We start from the raw sequence: 21,393 nt of genomic DNA, 5'->3' as shown, positions 1-21,393 counted from the left end.
TATTCCGAAGGGCCCAGTGCAAGAATGAAAACGCAGGCCTCTTGTTCAAAAATTAGTAATAATTTCAAGACTGCAATAGCAGGTCATTAAATGAAGTGTGGGGCCCTGTTCAGCACAGGACTCTGTGCAACTGTATAGATCATGTGCCCATGAAGCCAGTCATGGTTATTCATTGCTCCAGAGTCTATCTCCTCAGCTGTGGCAAAATAAAAGTAATGAATTGATAAAAAATACGATGGCCTGTCAGTGTGCTTTTTGATCACCATTTGAGAACTACGGCTCTAGATTAACATTTTTGGCTTCAGAGCACTTGAAAGAAGCAACGTACTATAAATTCAAGATGTCCTCATTTTCTGCCTATTCACCTTTCTTTATGCCTTCATTTTGTTCTTTTCTCCCTGAAATTTCTTTCTTTCTTTGGTTTCAGATTCACCCAAGAACCTAATGGAAGCATTTGTTATAGTAGCAAAGGAAAATCACCTCTGCGGAAAATACATTTTAAGAATTTAAAACATCTTACACATTACAAGCCAAATGGATTTCTTATTTGCACTTTGACTGGTTACCAGATAATCACAGTGCTTTTACTGTGTGTCACAAAGTATCCTATAGTGAGAAGACCCCGCGCTTTTGGCAGCACCATGGAAAGTGGGTTTAAAAAAAAAAAAAACGGTTTTCTCAATGAAAATTTTTGGGATTACGAAGAACGATCAACTATCTTCTAATTTGGATCTATAGTTACTTTGTACCATTTTAAATATATGTATATATATAATATTTTGAAATATTATATATTCTCTTCAAGAAATGAACAATGCCACAGGTTGAGACGGCTGGTGTACCTCTTTGAGTTTGGATGTTTTGTTTTGTTTTGTCGCAGTTTCTTTTTTTACTGGCAAGGAAGAAGACATGTGCCCCTTTTGAAATTTCACCATGGCACTCACACTGGAAGGCCAGCTACAGGTGGACTCCTGGAATCTGAGGCATCATAACCATACTGAATCGAGAGCTTCCTTCTGTTTCTACCAGATGGCCCAAGGAAGCACATCGTCCTGTTTTATTGCTTTCTACCCGTGCAATATTAGCATGCAAGCCTGGCTTACATAACCATACTTTATATTCAATTGATATATAATAACCATTCTAACCTCTTCCAGGAAAATATTTTTAGAACTACTAGCTTTTCCACAGATAAGACAATGAGGATTCTTGAGGGAGCGACTCCACCATGCTATTAAGACTCTGGCAAAATTATGGTAGAATATGGATCCCTGTGTTAATAAGTTCTGTAAATACAATGTCTTAAGGCTTGGTATAGCTGTCCTAGACTGAAGAAATATCCTCCGATTAAATCCAAAGCCTGGCATCATTAAGTACATAGTGCTGTAGCCACAAGTCTTATCACGGCACCTCTTTCTATGTTTGATTTGCTTTTTCCAAGAGTATTCAGATCTCTTCTGAATCTGAAGATTCAGGAAGACCATTAAAGCAATTAGGTTTCAGAATGATCTATGTGACCAAATGCTGGACAGCCCTATTAAAGTGGTAAATAACTTCTTTCTAAACCTACTTGTCCTCTTTATTTGCCATGTATTTGTCCTGAGTCAGCTTTAGCCAAATCCAGAGAACACCCTGCTTAGAGACTTGTAGTCAGCCAGCATTTTTTTCCATGAGGTCTTTGCTGCCATCCCAGCCAGTATTTCTAATCCCAGTATTTTGAAAATCAGAAATTCATTACTATAACTGCTGTGTTCTTAGCCCACAAAATGAAATGTCAAATCCCATTATTGGGTTTCTGTACTGGCCACTTAGATGAGACATATGGGGCTCACTTCTAAAAAAGAAACTTCTGGGGCGCCTGGGTGGCTCAGTTGGTTAGGCGACTGCCTTCGGCTCAGGTCATGATCCTGGAGTCCCTGGATCGAGTCCCGCATCGGGCTCCCTGCTCGGCAGGGAGTCTGCTTCGTCCTCTGACCCTATCCCCTCTCATGTGTTCTCTCTCTCTCATTCTCTCTCTCTCAAATAAATAAATAAAATCTTTATAAAAAAAAAAAAAAAAAGAAACTTCTGTCCATCTTCTCTTTTTAAAAGTTACTCAGATGATGATTATAGAAAAGAAATATCTATTTATTATCTACCTGGGATAGCATAATAGTACTATACATTCCTGTTACTTAACCTAGCATATTTCAAGTATATCTGTTTTTTCTCCAAAGCCTTCTCTCTAGAATACATGTTGTTAGGGCCTCTTATTACATCACCAGCACAAGTGGTCCCCTAGTGTGGATTTTTAAAGCTAAACCTCAGGTAAAATCTAGAGGTTCCTTCATGTCTACCAATATAGCTTGAAGTCTGATTGAATATGTAAATACTCTAATCAGATAGATTGATTCTGTATCTCAAATGCCTATAAAAAGCATCCAGAAATGGAAATGGAATCCTAATTGCAAAATCTAGGCTTTCCAAATACTTTCACAAATATTTGCCAGAAGATAGCATAAAATTCATATAACCAAATCAGAATCCCTTGAATTTATGGTCCATATTCATGTACCAAGTAATATATTAGCAATTGACTTTCACCTGTAAACTTCAGAGTAAAACCTGAAATCATGAATGCAAAGAATTATCTGGAATAGTACTTCCCCAAATGGGGAGGAAAAAAGCTTCCATAATCAAATACATTGGGAAAAAGTTTTTAAATAAAATAAAACAGAAATATTTACTGAGGAAACTTTCAGAGCCTTTAATACACCAGAAGTGATGTATGTCTTCAAGAAAGACTAAAACATGGGTTGCCAAGTCAAGAACTTCCAGAATCCAGACATGTAAGGTGGTTACTTGACAAATGGACAGTACATCCCTGCCTAATGAGAAACAGCAAGAAATTATTTCTGTGTGAGGACATATTCACTGCCTTGTCACATCTTCAGTTTTTTTCAATAGAACCAGAAATCTGGATTTTTATATAAAATCTCCTAACATTCTTAAATAAGATTAACTAATATGAGATGTTTGTCATTAAAAATTCTACAAGCATTATTATTGCCCCCAAATTCCTTGATCATGTGGCTTTTTCTAGGAGATGAATGTTTCCTGGAATACCCTTTTAAAAAAAGCATTAGTCCTAAATGAAAATCCAATGGGAAGAAAAAAGAATATTCTCTTTTCTATGGACTCATGCATACAGACCCTTCTCACAATTTATGATATGTGGGGCTCACAGCTTCTCCTGTTCTGTAACCAGAGCCTGTAAGTCAATGAAAGAGTCTAGAGGCCCAGGTCTGTCAGTTCATTTCCTAGTGATCACTTCATGCAATAACCTCCCTTGGAAAGACCTAGAAGAAGAGAGAAGGGGGGAAAAGACCACATCAGAGTCAGGCAACCATCTAATAAAACAGTGCAAATATTTGTAAATGTCATCAAATTCAATCTGGATTCATCAAGGTCCTTATACAAATGTGTGAACCATCAAGTTGTACTTAAATTGGACCCACCCCAGTTAGGGGGATTCAGTAGCTATCCCGTGCCTACATCTATTGTTTAAAAACTTTTATCATGTATTGCTGGTAATAAAGAGCTTGGTGTGGTATGACTAATAATGATTTTTGAGCTTGTACATCAGGTGTGATAAATAATGTTCTAACATAATTAGAGCAAATGGAAAGGGCTTTATCCAGAACCGATCTCTGGGTAAAAAGGAAAATATGGCTCATTTCATAAGACAGATTTTTTAGTTAGATAAAGCTTATTTCTTGACTTTTTTGTATGTGTGATTAGATTTATCTCTTAATGGATTTGGCAAGCACACTGAGAAGTTTTACTACTAGGCTTTTTTCCGTTGTCGAATGATGAAGAATGTTTTCACCAACACACAATTCGACATCATTTTCTGATCAAATCCAGTGTAACTTTCACAAAGCAATGGTTTTATATAGGGCAGTATATTATGCCACCTTGACATTGTCACTGATGTAAGTTATGAAGGGTATAAAAATTGTTTATATGAGGAGATCCACACATTCCTCACCTCCATAGGATACGCACTCCATCCTGGAAGCTTAAATGGCATATCATAATATGAGTTTTTCTTTTAATTAAGCTTGACACTTCCATTTCAAAATCTATTAAGGTTTACCTGAAAAAGAAGTGAACCATTTTCCTTTTCATGAGCTGTCTGCTTTCCAAATAAAAGATTTAGTGTCTAGTAAATTCTAGGGCTCAAGCCACCTCCATCTAGTGGATAAATATAAGAAAACAAGATATAAGATGTACTAAAAAAAGTGAGGGCTCAGGACTAGTGACAGCAGTGGTAGAATCGGATGACCTAGTGCCCACGGGCATCATGCAAAGTGATAAAGCAGAATCATGTTCACACTTCAAAGTAAATTAAATAGAAAACCATTAATTGCATGCGCACATACACACACACACGTATCTACTGTTAAAGATTTAAAATGTTTAGGTTGAATAGGCGGGGGTTTTTTCCTCGTAAAGCTCTTAGGGACGTATCAGGAGATGTGGTGGCATGCTCTCACATCATTGGTCTGCGAGTGGCTCTCATTTATTTATTTATTCATTATTTAGTTTGCTTCACTTTTTCCCAGGTGTTAAGCTCTCATTTATTCGTTTTGGCAGCTAGATGCATTATTTAAAAAAATAATAATTATCAAACATGAAAGCCAGGACCCCAGCCATAAGTGACTGTGTTTATAGACCAGGCAGTGTATATGCAGCCCTAATTCCCACCTGTTCAGAGAGTAGACTCACATGCACGTGCCAAGGAAAATCTGGGACCAGACTTGCCTTAAGGTAGTGGCTGTCGGGAGCCTGAGTGGCTCAGTCTGTTAAACGTCTGCTTTCAGCTCACGTCTGCCTTCAGCTGAGGTCATGATTCCAGGATCCTAGGATCGAGTCCCATATCGGGCCCCCAGTGGGTAACCTGCTTCTCCCTCTCCCTCCTCCCCTCCCCCCCTGCTCCCCCATTCTTATGTGCTCTCTCTCAAATACATAAATAAAATCTTAAAAAAAAAAAAAAAAGACAGTGGTTGTCAACCGTTTAGCCACGGTACATGGATGTGTGGCCATACATCATGGAGTGGGCTGGAAGTGACTCCTTATTATTAATCAAGTCTGCAAATACATCTTAAAAGGAATTATAATTGGCTTAAGGGTAGTTCTCAAACAAGGCCCAAGAGGCCTATGTGCCTATAGGCACTAGCCAGGTAACACTAGTTAGTTAACCAGGGTCACATGTTAAAGCCTAGGCACACAGTGATGAGGCTGGAGACCTGATACGACAGGGTTCTAGCAGCCAGCATTTGGTCCCAGACTTAGGGAGCCAGGGTGGCCCAGTTCTTCTGTTTTATTTGTTGTTGTTGTTGTTATTCTTGTTGTTGTTTGGGGAAAATCCAGAAACTTAGAGGCTTGTATGAATTCTCCAACCCATTGAATTTTCATTAAAAGAAAAGGACTAAAGACTCTGTTCTGTCCATGAAATACCAGTTTACAAGTCTGGCCTAAAATTACATTATTCTCATGGATTTGCATCCTTGTGCCCATCCTCCGGTGGTAGAGAAAGCAATGGAGTTAGAGCTTGTTTGAAGTTCATTGCACTTAACCTGCAGATTGTCTTACTTTTCCACTGAGAATACTGTGGGTGCAGCAACAGACCTCAACTGTCCTCGACTGGGGACACTTGCCACGGTTGCAAAAAGGGGTCAGCCACTGGCTAAATTGGAGTTGATTGATTGAAGTTCTATAAATTCCAACCTGGGGGTCACAAGCTGGTGTGGGAGCAAAATTTAGGGACTGGAAGGGGGCAGTATAAAGTCAGCAGAACCCATCAGTTGGTGCTAATAGATATGAGAAGCTTGTACATTTATTTTAAAGAATGTTACGAACTGGCTGTCCGATCAGGATGGCCTCCTCTCTGCTTCCATGTTCCACACATACCCTCCCATACATGCAGATTCTTGATTTCCTTGTTCCCTGATCTGGATCCTCCTCCAGATTTAGAAGCTCTTAAAGTTTCTCACCCCTCCCCCATCCCTGCCATTCACCTCCGCACTGACACATTTCTTCTTCTCTCTTTCACATTGTATCCATTGAAAAGAACCCTAAGACTGTAAGCCAGAAAAGCTCCCCTCCCAAAGATTCAAGTCCTTGTTCTCCACTTATAACCGAGAAAACCCTGTACCCTCTGAGTTTTCATGTCTATAAAATGGAGATCATGCACAAAGTTTAAAGGTTATGGGAGGATGAGGGAAATAGAGAAAATGGAAATATTTTATAAATGCAAAGCAGCAGGTGACCTGTGGTTGTTGTGCTCTTCTTCTCAGATTCCTATGATTGTGTGTCACCTAGATGCTCCCTGTGTCAATGCTAGCCCCACTCAAAGCAAAACAAAACAAAACAAAATCAAACTTAGGTAACTAACAGCCAAAATATGATTTCATATTCTCTTTCTAGAAAGCTCTAGGACTAGACTGATCTTGCTCAACTTTGTAGGATTTGCCATTTGCCATTACCACTGCTAATGTTTTTAAGCCAGTATAACTTACATTCAAGCATTGGTGTTGGCACAAGCAAGTAATTGCATGTTGGAGAAGGCACCTTGCTGGTGTCCAGAATGTTCATCCAGAACTTGAATCACTGATGACCTGATCTATCTGCTGTGTAACACAATTTTCAGCAATTGCACACAGTGTCATTACCTGGCTACTTTTTTCCCACATCCAGCCTGTCATTCAGGCTATTGTCCTAGCAGATTCTTATGTGACTCTTGTTACGACAGAGGTATGACCTTTCATTGTCCACTCTTATAGCTACCACACTGGTAGATACTGCTTTCATTCATTCATTCACTCGTTCATTCAATTACCAAGTACCTGTTGAGTAGTTACTACATGTCAGGCACAGTACTAGATACTGAAGATAATTTCAGATTTTACATTATTCTAGGGGAAACAGACAAAAAACAGTGAATAAGTAATTATAAATCATGATAAAAGAAATACAAAAGGAGCCACAAAAGTAAATAATGGGAGAGAAACATGAGCTTGTGGAAGGATAAGAGGGGAGTGTCTCTTGGAGGAGGTGGAATTTAGTCTAAGAACTAGAGGGTAGCAGGAAACAGCCATGCAGAGAGCCAAACGGGGAGTGAGGGTGAGCAGGGTGGGTGTTGCAGGTGGACAGATTAGTATAGGTGAAGGCCTTAGCCACGGGGGACTTCTGTGTGTTTGTAAGCCTGAGAGAAAGTCTCTTTTAGTTTGTTGTCAAAGCAGAGTAGTTAGAGCAAAGTGGCATGAGTTTGGGGAAGTAAACTTGGAGTCAGATCATGGGGCTACACAAAGAGTTTGAGTTGTATCTAAATGTGGCAGGAAGAGATGAAAAAAGGTTTTTAACCAAGGAGTGAAACAGAGTAATTTATACTTATACCAGACACTATTGGTGTCCATCTGGATCCTTCCCTTTGGTCCTATACATGTACAGGGAAGACCAGACATCTCAGGGAGTTAGGAGAGCAAGCATTAACCACTGGCAGATGGAACTTGATGTACAAATTTCCCAGCTTCCTCATTCCCAGTTGGGACAACTCTGAAGCATGTTGAAGCATCTATATCATGACTGTTGAATAGAACTTTCTATAGTGTGAAAATGTTCTTTATCTGAGCTGTCCAATATGGTAGCCACTAGCTACCTCTGGCTATTGAGCACTTGAAATGTGTCACCTGTGACAAAGGAAATGATTTTTATTTTTATTTAATTTTATTAACTTAATAGCCACATGTGGCTAGTGGCTACCTTATTGGACAGCACAGTTTTAGTCTCTGAGAGATTCCAAGTGGGATTGAGGCCCAGCTGCCCAAAACCTCCTCATAAACACACATTTTATTGGCTTCCCTTCATTCCTGTCTCATGTCCTCATTTCCTTACCAGTGCTGCCTAGATTTATCTCTCAAATAAACTACTTGCATTGAAATCTCTGTCTCAGGGCCTTCCTATGGAGAGACCCACCTAAGGCAATGTTAAGGTGACTACTCTATTCCAAAAAAAGAAATCAGTGGGAAGGGCACACAAGTGGAACTGAAGGGCCAGTAAGGAGGTTTTTATACCATTTAGTAAACATAGATGGAACACTTTCCTGTCGAAACCTGGGCACAGATCAGTGAATTCTGCTTTTCCTTTTATGGAGAAACTGGGAGCTTACATTCAGGTCTCAACTACATCCACAGATTCCATTTCATAGGCTTAGTTATCCAAGGCCGTCTTGATGAGCTAAGAGTAAGGCTGTGCCACGTCTCATAAAAGTAAGTCATAATGAGAAAGCTTTTAGTCCCTTCTGATTTGACCTACCTCATTGTCAATGAGCAAAGTTTAAATTGAATTACTAATGAGAAAATTTCAAATTTGTCTCTAATCCTAGTATTTTCTTTCACCAAATGGTAAAACTAGTATGGCATTCTAGAAAATGTAGCAAAGAACCCTAATCTCTAGCCCTCATTTAGGGAATCATTAACACTCTTGAAGCGGTTCTCAGAAATGACATTCTGTGTAGACAATACCAAATCATCCCAATAGGAGAAAATGGTGGCCTAAAGGGCCAGTGTGGAAATTTAAAGGGCATAACTGAAAGATCTAGGAAAGTCACATAATCAGGAAAGACTGTATAAGAATGACAGAGACCTCTAACAATATCATTATGAAGGCTAAATGAATTAAAGACTAAAATTGACTTCCAGAAATAGTAAGGTCATCCTAAAAAGCATCTATGTTCAAAGCAAGTAGGACAAATCTGCCTAAAGCCAGGAATGTATAGGTGATAGAGAATTCAGGTTTTTCCCAAGCAACTATTTTATTTCTCTTTTCTTTTTCCTATGTTAATGAAAACTATCTCCTGCCTAAAACATCTGAAAGGAATATTGTTCAGAAAGAAGTAAACACAAGATAGCCTCTAGCTCTCCTCAGTGGTTCAAGTGGTTCAAGCAGTGATCAGGGGAGGGGGATAGCTCTGCTTTGTACAATTTATTGATTTCTTTAGTGTAAATACTCCCACCACAGCTGATTTCAAGCTGCCAATGTGAAGTAGGGAAGAGATGTGCACCATTGACTCCCACAGCCAATGAGAGCTGACTCCAGCATATTACCACCTCTGTGAAAGAAATCACAAAGCTTTCAAATCACCAAACTATCAAAAAATGACCACACTACTGACAGGGAATTTTGAGGTATCTGAGAGAGGCACCCGAAGTCTAGTATTGGTTAAGTATAGCTACAATTGTTGAAAAGAAGAAGTGAATTCTTAAAAGTATAGACCAGTGACCCTGAGGCTAGCCCAGGGCAAGATTTTGCAGTAGATGATTTAAGGGATTTCTGTGAATAATTAGGCAAGCAGTGATCACCAGGAGCCAACTTGCATTCACCAGGAAAAAAGTCATGCCAGGCACCTTTATCACTGGCCTGTTTTCTTTAACTAGTCTGAAAGATTTTAAGACATTGATGAACATAGTATGTCCAGACTTCAACAAGGTATGAGTTCTTGGCCAAGAATTGGCAAACTATGGCCCTTAGAGTCAATCTGTCCCACTGTCTGTTTTTGTAAATAAAGTTTTATTGTAACACAGCCACATTTACATATTGGCTGTAGCTGCACTTGAGCTACAACAGCAGTTGAATAGTTGCTGCAGCAGAGATCTTATGGATCAGCAAGTCTAAAATATTTACTACTGGGCCCTTTATAAACTTTGCTGAATCTTAGTCTATTATGGAAAAGGCTGGATGATAGGAAAAATTCACATGGGCTCATAACCACAATGAATAGCCATATTCAAATGTTTCTAATTCATGGAATGATTGTATCCTGGAGAAATATTCCTAGTAGCAGAAAAGTGAGTTCTGTCCTGGCTGTGTCCTGTGCCTTGTTTTACTATGAACCACGTGGAAAAGGGTATTGACACAGCATGCAGGCCGATCTTGCAGATGGTCTGCAGTCGAAGTGGTCATCGAGAATGTAGGATGGTTAAATCAAGTTCAAGCAAAGAGGCAGGCAGAGGAAAGCAGTTTTGATGGTTAGAAACAGTTGAAGGACATGCTATTTAGATTTGTGAGAAAGAATAAGCAGATCAAGAATGAAAGGTGTATTTAAATAGTGGAAGTTCTGTCATTTAGAAAAGGGATAAAATTAGTTTCTAAAGAGTGCGTGGAATTTATTTTTTTTAAAGATTTTACTTATTTATTTGAGAGAGAGAACCCATGAGTTGGGGGGAAGAGCAGAAGGAGAAGGATAATCGGACTCCCCGCCGAGCAGGGCTGATCCCAGGACCTTGAGATCATGACCTGAGCCAAAGTCAGATGCTTACCCGACTGAGCCACCCAGGTGTCCCAGAGTGTGTGGATATATAACTAAATATATTTCAGTTAAAATAAGAACAATTTACCCAACAGGTTTTTCACATAAGTAGTGATTTGCTTGTTGTGAAGGGTGTTCAAACAGACGAGAACTCTTGGGAGTTCTGTAGGAGGATTCATCCTAAACAATCTTATACTTCTCAGAATTTGTGACAATCTGAGTCTGCTTTCTTATCAGTAGAGTAAAAATGGAATTCGAGATCACTGGTAATATCAGATTCTTATGATGCAAGAAATTCTTAAGTTCTCAAGAACAACTCACACTGCCTATATCCAGATTGCTTGGTTTGGTTGTACAGATGTCCCTTAACTGCCCCCGAGGTATTGCTCCCCAGCAAAAACAGATCCTCCTTCCCAGTTTCATAGGCATCATTTTCTTCAAAGCAATCGGTTAGCAAGCAAGTCTGTTCCATCGCTAACCAGGCGGTTACAGCAATAATGAGGTGATGATGGAAATGACTTGGAGACAGAGGAATTTTCTAAGAAACCAGCAGCCGTTTGTTAGGGAGCTGGGCCAGAAGTTCAGTCAGGTATAACCTCAACTGCAAGGGTGAACCAGGCAGAAGTTTGATAGTGGGGAAGCAGACCAAAAACAAATCCGCCAAAACCCAAAATGGTTAAAGGCAGGAATTGGTGCAAAGATGTGAAACTGAGCAAGTCACTCAATATTTTAGCCACGGATGTCTCCACTACCTTTACAATGGTTTGGCAGATTATAGTTATCATCTCATTATATACCATAATTTCAGAGGCAATAACACATATGAGTAGTGGGATATTCAATACATGAAAATTTATCTGGACAAAAATCTCTCAACTCTATTTCACTTTCCCATTCTAACATGCTGCTTATGATCTCAGCGCTCTTTCCAGGAATGTCTAAATAAAAGACCATCAGATATTCCTTTGCTCTGGGAGGAAGTGTTTTTTTGGAAGAAAATTGCTAAATGGGAAAGGTCAGTGCTAACTCAGAGGTGCCACATCCATTGTTAATTAATTTTTCATTGTGGCACATTTACCCAGGGTCCAACAACCCCAAATACCCCAAAGTGCTGAATAATACTGCATGCATGCAAATGCCATCAAAGAATTGTGGGGCCTATGCCAGAGGGACATCACCCTACAAAATAATTTCTTTATAATCTTGCCCTAATACAATGATTGTCAACCCTGCAAGATCCAATGCCCCCTTCAGACATCATCTAAGCCTCCTGAAATGAAATTCATGGATAATATAACTTCCCTATACATGTAATTCCAAAAAATTAATGTAATTCACAAGTATAATATAAAAGAGAACTACAAGAAAATTGACTTATAATAAAATAATATTTATTTTAATCTGTAAGTGCTCTGATACATAATGTTAGAAGACATAATGAAATTCTAAAGATTTGAACACATTTATAATGACTAAATTTGGATTTAAGAGAAGTAAAGTTTATTCAGATACTGTTGATGTATTATATTTTAAAGTACAGACTAAGCAAAAGTGTGTGTGTACAAATATTTTAAAATACAGACGAAATAATAGAAAAGGTGTATTTACATAAAGCCAAGAATGTGACATCTGTAAATAAAAACTGAAACAAATGGGTTTATTGCTGATTCAAATCCATAATCCATGTTCCTATTGCTAATATGATTTTTCTAAAATGGTAACTAATTCTTGGTCAAGTTCAGAACAAACCAGGACAATCTTTCCCCATGTACATGTCAGTTACACTCCTGAGTAATTTTAGTGTATATCAAAATCATGCCCGCACAGATGTCCATCACTTGATGAATGGATAAAACAAAACGTGGCTCATCTATACAACAGAATATCACTGAACCATAAAAAGGAATGTAGTGCTGATACATGCTCCAACATGGGTGAACTTTGAAAACACTGTGCTAAATCAAAGAAACCAGACACCAAAGGTCACGTATCCTATGATTCTATTTATATGAAATGTCCGGAGTAGACAAGTCTCTAGAGACAGAAAGGAGGTTGGTTGGTTTCCAGGGGCTGGAGGGAAGGGGGAGGGGAGAGTGATGGCTAGTTGGTTGTTTGGGGCTGATGAAAATTGTCTGGAACTAGATAGTGCAATACACAACCTTTCTCTTTTCTTTCTTCCTTTTTTTTTAGCATAGTGGACACACAATGTTACATTAGTTTCACGTATACAACATAGTGATTCAACATCTCTAAATATTATGCTCCAATCACCACAAGTGTAACTGTCGTCTAGATACACAAGCTTTTGAATATACTAAAAACCATTGACTTGTACACTGCTTTAAAAGGGTGAATTTTGGGGCTCCTCAGTGACTCAGTCAGTTAAGCATCTTGCCTTTGGCTCAGGTCGTGATCCAGGGGTCCTGGGATCGAGCCCCACATTGGGCTCCCTGCTCAGTGGGGACCTGCTTCTCCCTCTCCCTCTGCCGCTCCCCCTGCTTGTGCTTTCTCTCTCTCTCTCAAAATAAATAAATAAATTTTTTAAAAATCTTTAAAAGGGTGAATTTTATGGAATGTTAATTATGCCTCAGGTTTCCGAAAGCATGCAAAAATTTCTCTTTTTGTATCTGAGTTTACTTCCGGGTTCAGATCACTTAAAACAGAATTTTCACTTACACTAATGTTCACTGCGACATTAATAACTCTTTGAGACAATAATTCTGCCTTGAGCAGAAACATCTCGTGCATGTCAGGCTTCTAGCGTCTGTCCCTGCTCACCACATAGGAGTAGCAGCCCACAACCCCTATAGCAATCAAGAAATCACTGCACAAATTTCCACATGGCCTGTGAGGGTAAGGTATGGCTCTTGCTGAGAATGACAGCTGTAAAAGCATGCAAAAATAATTATGACGTATAAATACTTGGCAACACGCTTTGCCGGATTTCCATCTGACTGGTAGCACTTACCGCCACTTAGAGACCACTTCAATGCCTGTTCAAGCTGCATCTGTTGGTCCTTTCACCTGCTTCTCCTTCCTATTCCACCCAACTTTTAAGATAGCAGGGCAGAATATACTCCTGTCCAGTGACCCGGGAAATGTGTGCAGGTTTCTGTTTGGATTTTTTTCCTAAATACAAATTATTCAGATGTGCGGTATTTCTCAGAATTTGCAGCATCTCTTAAGATTCAGTAATGATATGTTTCTTAGGAGGATGTTAACAACTGTATAGTTCTGTGGTGCTTTGAGGTGGAGGGTGAAAAGCAAAAACAAAACAAAACAAAAAAAGCTTCCAAGCTATTTAGGATTTTTTTCATGTTTCTCAAAGATTTTTTATTCTTGCTTGTTTTTCTCCATTTAACACAGCAGTTAAAAGAGCCTCAAGGCATGGGAAGGGCTTCAACTGTGCAACTGAGTAGCTGACTGCTTGCAGGGGTGAAGCAGCGTCATGGGCTGCTGGCATCACAAAAAGCAGCCAAGAATCTTTTCAGTTTTTCTATTCTTGAATTGGCCCCTTCCAAGTGCTAGAGGCTGAAAACCGGGATCTAAGTCGGTGATTCCTAAACCAAGTTTTGGTACACACAAGGACGTCTCTAATGATTTTGAGGAGAGTCAAAAATTCTCAAAATACTTTATTTTTATTTATAGTCTTTTTCAAAATAAAATATGCCCCCAGGGTAACATAGAAAAGGTGGGCAATGCAACCAGACTTTCTCAAAAATAATACCCAGCCTGCTGGTCACTGGCCGATATCACTGGGCGCGTGCCTTCTGCAGACTCCCATGAACCATTGCCTCTTATGAGGTGGGATTTTTGATGAAATAATTATTCGGCTCACACATTGACTGTAGTCTCAAAGAGATGAGAAATGAAGGCATGTTATTCAAAAATGTCCTAAATGCCAAAGAGGATTTTGAAATGCCAGAGTAGGATTAGAGACATACCTTGTATTTTTTAGGCTCATTCCATTTGGCCTCCTAACATGAGCTCGGCAAATTCTACCACTGGAAATAAAAACTCTTTTTGTCAAATGTTTTAATCTGAACATAAAATTAATTATCTCCTTGAATAAAGTGAAATCTAGCTTTATGTTCACATTTATTTAAGGTTGTATCTAAGAAGCATAATAGGTTTGGGTCAGATCCAACATATTTTTAGAAAAACTCAAGTCAGGCTAAAAGTCTATTGGAGATCGCCTTCCAATTAGAAAGGAAACAGTGGTCATTATGTTGGTTGTATAACTTCTGAGATATTTAACAGATTTCGGTGACATTTGAGACATGTGTAAGTGTAAGACATGGATTTTACAGAGGGGGCTTTGAAGTTCTATGGGTTTCAGCGTTGGCAACTCAAAACCTAATCTAAGCATTTGATAGAAAAGTGAGTCTTTGAGGCCCTCCCCCTACTCTGTCTGCTCTGAGAACTGCCAGCTCTAAGGCCACAGTCCCTGAACATGCATGAGGATGTGGAGGTCCATTACTCGTTGCATGCTGGAGCAATTTTTTTTTTCTTTTTTAACTTTTTATTATAGAAAATTTCAAGCATAAGCAAAAATAGATAGAACAGTATAGTGAAAACTTGTTTTCCCATAAGCTAGCTTAAACAAATACTAGTACATAGCCCATCTTTTTTTTTAGCCACATGCCCACCAACACCCCCCACCCCAGATTATTTTGAAGCAACTCATTATTATCTCATCCGTAAATATATCAGACTGTAAAAGATAAGGCATCTTTTAAAAAACATAATCACAATATGATTATCAAAACTAATAAACAATTAACAATGAATCATTAATATCACCAAATGCCAAATCAGTGTTACCTGTGCTTTCCTGACTGTCTTATAATTTTTTAGAAAATTGCTTGAGTCAGGATCCAAATATGGATGTGAGTTCCATAAATAACAACAGATTGATATCTTTCCTGAGTCTTGCAGTTTTCCCTTCTGTCTTGCTTTTTTTTTCCTGAAAAAAAATTTGAACAGTGGATTGCCTCTGTCCTGTAGAATCTTCCCAAATCTTCTTCACTTTGTGGACTACATCTCCATGGTATTGTTTAAAATGACCATGTCCCTTGAATTTCCTATAAGTTAGAAATTACATCAAGAGGCTGGATCCGATTCACATTGTATTTTTTTATTCTTTCTTTGTTCAGGTAAGACTTCTTCAGCAAGGATGTCTACTTTCATCAGGAGGCACATAATGTCTGGTTGCCTCTTTTTGTGATGTCATTGATCATCAATGATTGATTACTAGCCATTGATGATCACTACTCATTCCTTAATTTCTTAGCAGTTACAAATAGTGATATTTTTAATTCTATTATTCCTTCTTTATTAACTAGAATACTTGTCTAAAAAGGAATTTTTCCTCATCACTATCTAGAGGTACAGATTTCATAAGAAGGCATGATAAATGGTTGATTCTCTTTGTTTGTCAGCTTTCAAATATCGAGATGTTTTGCCAGCATCCTCCAAAGTGACCAGTGCATTTTTTGGTATCATTATGACTTTGTGGAAGTCAAATATTTGATGTGTTTTAATTCTTTGCATGTATTATCCTTACTGAAGCTCAAATTGCCCCCTCTTTGGCCATTTGAAACTTACCGATGTCTTTGTAGGGACTTGTAAAGGCAAACAAGAAAGGAGTTTCAGTAGGAATTCCAAGAGCTTCCGGAGCAGCAGATTAAGAGCTCCTTCCCTTTGTAGAGTGCTTTACAAAGCGCTACACTCTTTCTCTCATTTCTCTCATTTAGACTCATCCACAGTCATAGTAATATTGGGGTGGGCTCTCAGACAGCACCTGGTGGTAACCATGTTGAATAGTAGAAGACACACAGCCCAGGTAAATGAAATTCTGCTAAGGTCACCAGGGCTTCTTGATGGTAGAGCTATGATGATATATCAGATCTGATTTCAGGGCTCTTAACACATATCTTAATAAAGCTGACCATATTATCCTTGTTAGGATTGTTCCCATCACAGTCTTGAGAATAATCTTAGACACCTTCTAAGATACTTGAAGACATAAATGTGTGATTAAACCAACAGTTACCTCTTCCCACAGAACATTTTCATGCTATGGGCCAACATGGTAGATGATAGCATGTTATATTTTCTCTTGATGAGAATCATAGTCCATGAGATACATCAGAAAGTCCACTTCCCAGGATGGAGGAAGATTGAGAAATTATTGCCACATAAGCACTTTGTAGAGAACGAGTTTTATTTTAACAAGTCTTTCTTGGTCAAGCAGGGGTAGGGAGAAGCTGGAGTTAAAAGAATAAACTTAAAAAAAAAAAAAAGAATTTCAGGTTGTACTAGCTTTTCCTGGGAAAAGATGAAGTCCTGTGATAGGTATCTTGCTACGTCAAGCACTGTGCTCTCACCCCATAAACTGGATCATTTTCCTGCTGACTGGAGACCCAACATAAGCATAGTATCTTAAACATGTGTCAAGTAAATTAGCTGCAATTGTAGTGTTTAAAATGGTCTAATGGTCTAAGGGTACCCAGCCAGTAGTGTTTTCCTCCATCACAGGTTGGGAGTAAATGGGAATTTGCTGAAAAGTCAGGCAATGATTTTGTTCTCCTAGATAATAAGATGAAATAAAATTTTCTTAATGACTCTTTCAACAGTTGACTGAAAAACAAGTGAGTGTGACTTAAATTAATTTGAAAGCAAAGTTTTTCAGTGAAAGAACAACCACAGATGCTAGTAACATCTCTCCATGTTCGTTCTATGTTACTCAAATTGCTATGTTCTAATAGAAAGGCAAGGCCCTCCAAGTTGCTTAGTGGGCTACGTGGAAGTAAGTAGATGCCACAATAATATGAAACCTCTGGATGAAAAGCTAAAAATGAAATCAGTCTGGTTTTAACAGATGTCTAGATATACAAGTTTCTTATACCAAGTAGCTAAATCACGGGTTAGCAAACTTTTTTTCTGTAGAGGGTCAAACAGTAATTGTTCTAGACTTTGTAGGCAACTACCGAACTCTGCCATCACCATTTGAAAGAAAACACAAACAATACATAAACAAATGGACAGGGCTGTATTCTGTTATAATTTATTTATGAAGTTATATACAAAACTAAGCAACAGGCTAGATTTGGTATATGACCCATAGGTTGCAGACCTCTGATATAGATGAGGTCAGAATATTTTGTTTTCATGTGAGAATTTAATACTTAGTGGCAGGTGTGAGAAAAAGGTGAGGTTATGGAATATTTTTCTAAAACAGTGGCTCCAGTAGGAGATCATAGTTCAAATGCCTACAGGGTGAAAACTCTCAGTTACATGAGAGACATACGAGTGTTACAAGACATTTGGAAGTGGTGAGATTATAGTTCAGCAGGAAGGGCCTGGCCCCCTCTCACCCCACCAATGTAAAGGGACCCCTGTACTAAGCCATACCTAACTGTCACCACATGGAAATGTCCAGTGTCTCTATCTTCTCTAATGATCTGGTGAAATCTCCCTATTTTTAAATGTTGGAAAATAATTGGAAAATTTCAGGACAATGCAGAGGAAAACCAAAACAAATCTCATGGCATCCAGAAAAGTATCCAACAAGTACATAGTAGGTTCTCAATAAATATATGTTAGAAGGGAAGAAGAATAGGAATGAGGGAAAGAGAGAGGGATGGAGGCAGAGAGGCTGAGAGGAAACAAAAACGAAGAAAGGTAAAAGTCAGAAAAAATGAATAAGAACCAAATGGCCAAAACCATTCCTTAAACTACCAGTTTTCAAACTCCAGGCAAAAGGCTGTGCCCATTCAATCATATTTGGAACCAACACTGCTCTGATGACATGGTATGTACTAAAAGACAGGAGATGTTGTATATTTATGTGGCCAAAATGATATGTGCCATTTTCAACCTAACAAAAATGAAACAAAGTGAAGACCAAGACCCTGAAGAAGGAAATGTTATATGCAAACAATGAATCATGGAACACTACATCAAAAACTAATGATGTAATGTATGGTGATTAACATAACATAATAAAAAATAAGTAAGTAAAATAAACAGTTGATTACCACACACACAAAAGAAGAAATCTTGATTTTCATTCAAGCCCCCCATCGTGGAAGGCAGGAAATGCTCATCTCCAACTTCACTGCACGTAGCAAGGTTCCCTCCCTCACTGTGCATGACATCATCTGGGAGCTTTGTGAGAATGCTGGTGCACACTCTCAGAACCCAGAGATTCTGACTTAATGGGTCCAGTGTGACCCTGAGGCCTTGATGTTTTTTGTTTTTTAATTCTCTCCATGTTATTCTAAAGCACAGCCAGGCTGAGGAACCACTAATCTTGACATTAAGGACATACATGTTATTAGAATGATACTTAGATTTACAAAGAATAAACAATGAAGAATTGCTTCAGCTGGCCATTCAGTGATATGTCCAATAAGGGATACAATGTTGCATTGAGTCATCCAGCAAGTTGAACAGTTAACACAATTACCCTCCCTGATCCTTGCAGAAGTACCACCTAATGGATATCTTAGATCAGGGGGTGGCAAACTTAGTTCAATGTCTGCTTTTGTATAGCCTGTGAACTAAAAATAGTTTTTACATATTTAAATGGCTGAAAAGAATTTTAAAGAATAATATTAATGAGGGGCGCCTGGGTGGCTCAGTCGTTAAGTGTCTGCCTTCGGCTCAGGTCATGATCCCGGGGTCCTGGGATCGAGGCCCGCGTCGGGCTCCCTGCTCCACGGGAAGCCTGCTTCTCCCTCTCCCTCTCCCTCTCCCCCGGCTTGTGTTCCCTCTCTTGCTGTGTCTCTCTCTGTCAAATAAATAAATAAAATCTTAAAAAAAAAAAAAAAAGAATAATATTAATGACATATCAAAATGATAAGAAATTCAAATTCCAGGGCCTATAAATAAAGTTTTATGGGAATCTACCCATGACTGTTCATTCATATATAGTCTGTGGTAACTTTTACGCTACAATGGCCTACAGAGTCCAAAATATTTACTATCTGACCCTTTACAGAAAACCTTTGCTGACCCATGTCTTGGAGGGTGTAGACCCTTTTATTTGCAAAGATTAACAAATATAACAAGCAATTTCAAAGTCTCAGTGAGTTAACACAACAAATACTTATTCCCTCTTTGTGTCACAGGTTCCTTCCATGGGGTACTGAGATTCTTAACCTTTTTGTGCCCTGGATCCTTTGGGCAGTCTGGCGAAGTCTGTCAACCCTTTTTCAGGATAATAGTTTTCAAATGCATAAAATACAACATATAGGATTTAAAGAAAATTATATTGAAATTCAGTAATCAAAATATTCTTCAATGTGATGTAGTAGTATATGTGCTTTATTAAGGCATTAAATAATGAAATCTAGCAGCTGGTTTAATAATTATCATAATTTTAAAACAGTGTTAAATGTAAAATATTTTGAAATATCTGCAACTATAATGTGACATGAAATATCTATGATTTCCCTAGGTGACAAAGTTATAGGAAGTACTTCAACCCCTATAGTTATTTGCCTACATTCATAACAGAAGAAAATGCTAAATTTAAGTGAAAATAGAGATGTAATCTTTCTCTAACCAAGCAGAGTTTCATGGAAATAGAGAACAGTGTTTTTCTAACCAAACTCGTGGACTCCTTGAATTTTATCCATAGGCCAGGGTTCATGGACTCAAGGCTGAAAATACCTGAGAGTCTTTGCATTTCTGGGCCCATGGGAAATTCCATTTGAGCCTCTGCTTCCCATCAGCAGAGACGGAAGAGAGCAAGCACAGAGGACCATTCTAGTATTGTTAAGGGACAACCCTGAAAGTGGTATAAAATAAAACAGCCCAGGTTCCATTAAGTAGAAATCCAGTTTATGGCCCCACCTACCTGCAAGGGACGCTGGGAAATGTAGTCCAGCCAGGCGTGCCTGGGAAGGAGAAGAGAACCATGTGGTGAACCCCCAGGTGGTCTTTACCATAGTCTCCTCTCCAGACTGCTACGCAGAATATCTGTGGAAGCTGTGTTGCTCTGCTTTGGCTGCCATAACAAAACCCCACAGACCAAGTGGCCTAAATAAAAGAAATGTGTTTTCTTACAGTTCTGGAGGCTGGAAGTCCAAGATCAAGCTACTACCAATTGGATTTCTGGCAAGAGTCCACCTCATAGCTAGTAGATGGCCACCTTCTCATGGTGTTCTCTCGCTGTAAAGAAAGAGAGTGAGCTTGCCGGTGTCTCTTCTTATAAGGAGCTAATCCCATGAGATCAGGGCCCAACTCTCACTCCTTATAGGCCCTGTCTGCAAGTGCAGTCACACTGGGGCTAGTCCTTTAACAGATGAATTGGGGGAGAACACGTTTCAGTCCATGGCAGAAGCCATGTGTCAAGTTCTTCTTTAAGACTTGGAGAGAGGAGGATGTTTTTTTCAGAGCCTTCCTGGTTGCTTGATCCTAATATGGTAAACAGCTTCCCATTTTTCCAGTATCGTGTTTTATCCCAAAGCAACAGAGCATTACATTAATTGACTTGTCTTATTAATTCAATAAGCCGCTTCCAGGATGAAACGCTTAGCTATGCTTGTTTGTTTTGGGTCCTTTTTTGGTAGTTGGGAGAAAGCTTCAAGGCTCGAATCATTCCACTGTTTTTCACAGTCACTGAAAATTTTTACGCACTGGTGAAGATTTGCTGCATTTGGAATTACTACAAACCGCTAGTTTCTCATTATATTATAATTTAATTTGCACTTTTTTAGGACGATAAGAAAATATTAGGTAGTTCACATATTGTAGTAGGGTATTTGCTCACAGACAGTTAATATTGTATTTTAGCATTTATTTAAAATGGCATTGAGTGCAGTAAATTTGACAGCATCAATTATAGCTGAAGGAAACTCTTGTATGACAATGGTAACTCTAAGCCTAAAACAGTGAAATGTGGACCTCAGTCAAATATTTTTTTGAAAATAAAATTAGGAAATCAACTGAATAGTGAAAACTTCCTACAAACAAAGGGGGAAAATCTAGATACTTATTTATCAAATCCTCACATTGTACACTTTAAAGTG

The 21,393-nt window shown here is 38.7% G+C and overlaps 1 protein-coding gene across 2 annotated transcripts in view; it reads left to right on the top strand.

Annotated features, from left to right (window-relative positions):
* The window catches only part of TAFA1 (TAFA chemokine like family member 1), a 516,560-nt gene extending 515,764 nt beyond the window's left edge, over window positions 1-796 (top strand). For both annotated transcript variants that reach the window (XM_036082000.2, XM_036082001.2), the window contains exon 5: window positions 428-796. In XM_036082000.2, coding sequence (XP_035937893.1) covers window positions 428-445 — 18 coding nt within the window. In that variant the 3' untranslated portion in view covers window positions 446-796. The remainder of the gene's footprint in view (window positions 1-427) is intronic.
* Window positions 797-21,393: the final 20,597 nt, after the last annotated feature.

This window comes from Halichoerus grypus, chromosome 1 (genome assembly GCF_964656455.1).
Source record: "Halichoerus grypus chromosome 1, mHalGry1.hap1.1, whole genome shotgun sequence".
Taxonomy (NCBI): Eukaryota; Metazoa; Chordata; class Mammalia; order Carnivora; family Phocidae; genus Halichoerus; species Halichoerus grypus.
The sequence above is the reverse complement of the archived record's forward strand: the minus strand, read 5'-3'. Positions and strand labels throughout refer to the sequence as shown.